At 36.4% G+C, this 6232-nt stretch overlaps 1 protein-coding gene across 2 annotated transcripts in view; it reads left to right on the top strand.

Moving 5' to 3' along the window:
- The window catches only part of LOC138029679 (uncharacterized), a 24043-nt gene extending 18134 nt beyond the window's left edge, over nt 1-5909 (top strand). For both annotated transcript variants that reach the window (XM_068877417.1, XM_068877416.1), the window contains exons 2-4: nt 329-616; nt 3176-3480; nt 5527-5909. In XM_068877417.1, coding sequence (XP_068733518.1) covers nt 349-616; nt 3176-3480; nt 5527-5778 — 825 coding nt within the window. In that variant the 5' untranslated portion in view covers nt 329-348 and the 3' untranslated portion in view covers nt 5779-5909. The remainder of the gene's footprint in view (nt 1-328; nt 617-3175; nt 3481-5526) is intronic.
- Nucleotides 5910-6232: the final 323 nt, after the last annotated feature.

Below are 6232 nucleotides of genomic sequence, written 5' to 3'. Positions count from 1 at the left end.
CTATGTAGCCTGAATCATTTGTGATAATTTGGTAACTTGAAGTCTTGACGAAGGTTCTTCAAGTGGGCGGTAGACTGAGTATTATTATTTTTAAATAATGCGACTTTTACATTGTCTTTGTTTGAAGATGAAGCTAATTACCTTGAAATAAAAGTACTTGTAAAGCGCAATGGCATTAATATTTTAACAAATCTTTCCTCATTTCGATAGAGGCCGATTGGCAGTTACACAAGCAATTCTTTTGATTTTCAAAAATACGTGATTAAGACGTAATTCATTTGTTTTATGTCGCGATGAGGTCCACTATTAACTGAATTCTACAATACAGCTCATGGCTACAAGCGGGTGATGAAGAAGCCCCAAGTGGACCAATGCTCAGACCCATGCTACTTGAAGTACTTTGCGGGAGGATCCGTTCCAACAGGTCTTAATCTCAGCAATTCTGTAGCAATGAGCTGCATTTGTCAAACAGATAAAAGCGGGAACGACTATTTTGCGACGTACTTTTATGACGATGCAGGAATCGCGGCTTATTCCGCGTACACCATTCAGGCTTCTGATGCTAAAGACATAGGGAAGTATAAGAGGCCACAGGTTAAATGGGAGGACAATAAAGGTTGGTGACGTCTCATTTATGCAATTTACTCTTATAGTGATTACAATCAAAATTACCGGTTTAACTGAACGGGGCTATGGTAACATATGCTGTAAACACTAGGTATGCTATACACAATATTGAGATACAATACGTATCATAAGCTGTTACAGTTTTAATTTGATATTCGCAAAACCAAAGCCAAAAACTGGAAAAACTAAAAATATTAAATAAAAATGTACATTAAGTCAAATTAAAGAGAAAAAGAAAAGAAAGATAATAATAAATAAATAAAACAGTTGAAGAAACTTAAAAAAAAAACAAAAAAACAAAAGGTTAAAATAAAATAAAAACAAACATCAATAAAAAAAATCAAACGCAAATTAAAAGTGAACAAAAAAAGAAAAAGAGTAATAGAAATATACTGGAAAAAGACAAAAGTAAAAAATAAATACATATGGATGTCTTAAAAAAAGACTACAGATTAAAACAAAAATTTTGAATTTACTATGATAACGAGTTTTATTTTTTTATTATTTCTTTTTTTTTTAATTACTTCTTTATTTTTTTTTCACATTGAAATGTCGTGAAAGCGGCCCATTGTTATCATAGCCCGCGACACCTTTTTCAAAATGGCGGCTCGCAAAAAAATTCTTTGTTTGTGTTAATTTATAGTTAATTCCATTTTTAGATGTTGATTACAACAAGCCATTTTTTTGCAATTCTATCTTATGAGTTTACTGGTGTCTTTAATGAGGTGCACGTGTAACTGTATTTACTAGTATTTATTGATTTTTACTTAATGCACAAGGAATTATGCACCTTATTAATTCCTTTTTGAGGTAGAAACGGTAGCTCTGCCTTTAAGGCTTCATGGTGTTTATCTCGCGTACCTTGCAGGCACCTCCATTCAGAGGATGGCCATGATAAGCTGATGGGCTTCATGAGAAGCACTTTTCTTTTAGCAGTGTAGTCAGGGTAGTTCCGAGCAGTGAAATCCAGTATTTCCTGTCTACAATAATGTGCTCAAGATAGCTGCTTAACTGGTCCTCCTTCTCCTACTCTAACGGCTGCAAGCCGCCATTTTGACAAAAGGGCCCATGTGGCGAAGAAACCACTGACTTTAGGTGTTGCGGGCCATGACAACAAAGGGCCGCTTTCACGACATTTCATGAAAAAAAAAAAAAAAAGACGCGCTGCTCAATCCCGGCCTTGCGATAACATACTAAATTTAAAATCTATTTGAATCTACATATGCGCTAACAATGTTAAAGAAAGACGTGCGTATGTATTTATATATTTATTATTACTTTTTTTCTTACTGATTTTTATTCTATTTCTTTTCCTTTTTTGTTATTTTTATTTACTTTTAATTTGCTTTTGAATTTTTTTTCTATTGCTGTTGATTTTTATTTCATTCAAATTTTTGTTTATTTTTTCACTTTTCTTTAATTTTTTTCTTTATTTTTTGTCTTTTCTTTAACTTAGCGTACGGTTTTAAATTTTTTTTTTGTTGGTTTTTTTTTCAAATCTGAATGTTTGTTCCGTGATTTCGCTTTTACTTCTAGCCCCAGTTTTTTGAAGTTGTACAATCCATTGGATATATATTGAAAAACTAACTTTTTTGCGATTGTACTTATCTGTTGAATAACGATGCATCCTGTGGTTCCGTATACCTTCAGAGTGGTCTCACGGCCAAGCGCTGTAGTAGCGCGACTGTTTCAAATTGTAGATTCTTATAAGGCTGGCTATCAATCTGTACCAAAAATATTGAATGAGTTGAATTTTCGAATACAATTTTTAACTGCGAACGTTACAAAATGTTTTCGAAATAGGATGAAAATAAAATGGAACGATCGCACAAAAATAACTCTCCGAAAAAAAAAAATTGGAAATAATTTCTTCTTCGAGAAAACAGCGCAGAGGGGACGCACCATTAGAAATCACTGGAGAGGGAAGACAGTTGCCTGTAACAAAAGATCCCTGCAAAGGAAAATTGCCAAAAAAGAAATTCCTGCAGGCAATTCAACATCCAAAAAAAATTCCTGCAAGTAAACTGAACCAAATTATGATATCAAAACACAACGTCAGGTAGTTTCAATGTGCTTATCAAGAATAAAGCCTTGCCTTCTTTCATTTTAACACATTTTGCATGTATTAATGTTTTTGGAAGTCACAAATACATAATGCATCTGAAGTCCTACTCACTTATGTAAAAGATATATAAATAATTTTACTCTAGCAAAGCTTCAACAATCTTTATTTTTAAACATTAACAATATTAAACAAGTTAGGAATTGGCGAAAATCGAGACTCCAAGAGACTGTCACCTTGAGTAGTACTGCAGTTAAGCTATGCGGAGCTTTGCATGCCTTTAACATTATAGAAGCTCTGTCGAAAAAGAAATCGTGCAGAGGTTCCACGTCAAAACAAAGAAAAATAAATAAAAAAGAAAAAAGAAAAAAAAATCCATGCGGGCAAATTGGACTAAGAAACAAAATTCATCCACTGAAAAATTTTTACATCATCCTTTAGCTGATTTATTTGGTGATGAAAATCATTTCCTTAAACTAACTTCAGGGATAACAAAGGAGGGCACCGACGCCTTGTATAAAGGAAGCAGTGCCTATAAAATTGACAGAGGCCATTTGAATCCAAACTATATCAACTCGTATGACAAAAATCACCAAATCGCAACTTTCAAGTACACCAACGCGGTACCGCAATACCAAAGCAGCAACCGTCGTAGTTGGAGGGTTTTTGAAGCGAAAATAGCCAAGTACGTCAAAACAAATTGCAAACAAGTGGGATCAAACATGTATCTTATCACTGGCACTTCGAACTATCTATTTGATAGTAGTACAAACGGACGCACTGGAGCAATGGTAAGTGAATTAATTAATGATAAAGATGACCTATGATTAGGATCGAAGAGCTGTATAGTCTTCTCTATTCCGTGTTATGGTGTGCTCGGATCAAGTTAGTTTTAGCTTCTCATGTACTGCCCAAGTTCAAGTAAATTAATGATTATGTGAAGTACGCGGAGACATTGCCCGTTGATTGTCGGAACGAACCGTTTTCCGAGAAAACGATGACTCTAAGGGAGAGAGTTCTTTTGCATTGTCGAGGTTAAATATTAACAATATATTTTTCCAAGTTAAAACCAGGAACGAGGCAACAAGACGTAGTTTTAGGAGAGCATAAGGAAGGCGCCTTAAGCTTTACTTAGTCCATATTCAATTGGTGTCGAAATTGTTAGTGCAATGAAAAAGATTATCTGTTACCGAATTAGGGCACTTTCTAAACCCAAGATTATCGCGTCGTGCCACTGCAGGACATTAAACCTCTAACTAATCTATAGCAAACCATGAGACATTGTCGCAGGAACATTGTTGTCCGAAATGTTTCTTCCAGCGCGCAAACGAGGAAACATTTGCCAAGTAAGCAAAATGTATCTGAAGTCATTCTTGGACCTTGTTGCTTTCCAGGAACCAGATTTTGCTTCTGAAACGAATGTTGCATTTGCGCGCAGCCTGGAAACACTCCCTGGAACATCTTTTTGATACAAGAAGGTTTTCTCGTTTGCAAGGGCCTTTGTAGAGGGTTCACCACTGCGTTGTCATAGTTTAATGTTGATTCCTGCAAAGTGAATCAAAACACATAAATACAGGGATATCGTTCCCATTCTTGTTGCGAGAATAAGGTTTATGCGATATGTCGGCACTACTATCTAGAAAACTACATCGTTCAGTGAAATCAATTTAAGTTCAAGTAATATTTTATTTCTTAATTTATCTTTGATGTCGTTCTTACTAGAGAGCTAATACAGAGAGGTAATACAATTATTAAACAAGCTGCACTCCTGAAATCCAAGTCGAGATAGAGCCAACTTACCCCTTTCCAGATGCTGACTGCCTTAATGGGGTTTTCCAACATGTCTTTCTAATATGGTACAGATAGAACAAACATGTACAATTTGTATCGACTAACAACCAAAGTTACACATAATTTGAGAAAAACATCAAGCAGCTGCGTGTCTGTCCGGGATTTTCAAGTCTTTAGTTCCAACGTAACTCGTTTGTTAGGCAATCGTTTTTGTAAAACACCACATTGATAATGCATAATTTTGCCATTAGTCATGACGTGAAAAAACAAAGTTACTGTTGTCTGCGATTTAGGGGTGCTTAGCGTGATTTGGTGGAGCAAATAGCTCTTTTTGCATAGGACCAACCTCACATTAATTTTCAGTACCGTCAACCTTTGCAGTCTTTAAGGTATTCAGCTATATGCTCTGCCTTTGATACCGTGATGATCGCAGGCTGTTTGAGCTCTGGGCTTAACTTATCATCTTCTTGTACCTCATCTGCCGTGACTAATTTTTGGACGGGGCAGATTACAAACCATGGTCGTCGTCAATAATTTGCTCTGATAGGTCATTTCTCCTGTTAAGGTTGGAGTCGTCGATGTATCCCAGCCATACTTCTAGGATGTCTTGTGTGGAGAAAGACACTTGTATGTATGTATAATCAAGGGAAAGCAAGTAAACAGGCCCTTTGCCGGCATGTTACTATAACAACGAGAGGGGCGTGCCTTTCCATGGATCACTTGTTCCGGCTGCGGTACCATTTTAATTGAAATCACTACTTTTGGATGAATTCAGACTCTGAGGTCCAGTAGCGTTGAGTAACAAACGTTACAGGTTGATTACACAACACTTAACAAAGTTCGAGTGGTAGCCCCACATTTTTCCGTCGAGTTTAGGCGCTAAGGTCTCGGTATCTTACTAAGTTAAGCAGCTTATTGATTCATGAAACCACTATCTTTCATCATCGAGAACCGTCTAAGTTCAAGGAACTCAGGGAACATTACTTAATATAAGAGAACTATCGTGAAATTAATGACAATATTTTCATTTCACTGAAACTTTGCAGATTGAACTTTTTCCCCCGGGTAATCCAAATGGCATTGTGCGCCCGAATTCCTTGTGGACAGCTGGTTGCTGCGTGGTATCCAAGACGACTGCCTGGTCTATTGCGGTCTGGGGAAACAACGTCAAGGTTGATGCTGAAACGATTTCCTTGTCACTGAAAGATTTAGAGAAATTGTTAGGTACCAGCCCAGGCCCACCTGCAAATTTATTTCCGGGCATTCCACTATGCCGAAACGACTCTCGTCAATTATAATTTGGGTAAACCTTGCTCTGTTATTTAATGAAGCCACACTAAGAGCTGTTACTGTTCTATCCCAGCAAAAAAATCTTGTTGAATGCAAAGTTGGAAAACATTATACATTTGAATAAAGGAAGATGACTGAACTCATTATGTTGCCTATTTTAAATTCTCGTGCATGCTTCTTAACTTTTCCCAATTATTACTAGAAAGGGTCATCCGTCTGGAATGATCATAGGTTAAGTTGGGTTACCTATAGCTACGGTGTCACCCATAGAATAAAAACCACGGAGCATACAATTTGTTCTAAAATTGAAGGAGACTTAAGCAATCTGTTCTATTCTTGATTATTTAAGGGCTAAATCCAAAGAATATTAACCACAAAAAAGGCTTAACCATTTTCCCAACACATAACATATTTAAGTCGAAGCAACGCCACTACTTTCAATATTTGCTTCTTGGTGAACTT

The sequence above is a fragment of the Montipora capricornis genome, chromosome 13 (genome assembly GCF_036669925.1).
Source record: "Montipora capricornis isolate CH-2021 chromosome 13, ASM3666992v2, whole genome shotgun sequence".
In the NCBI taxonomy this organism is placed as follows: Eukaryota; Metazoa; Cnidaria; class Anthozoa; order Scleractinia; family Acroporidae; genus Montipora; species Montipora capricornis.
Note: the sequence above shows the minus strand (reverse complement) of the source record. Positions and strands in the feature narration are given on the sequence as shown.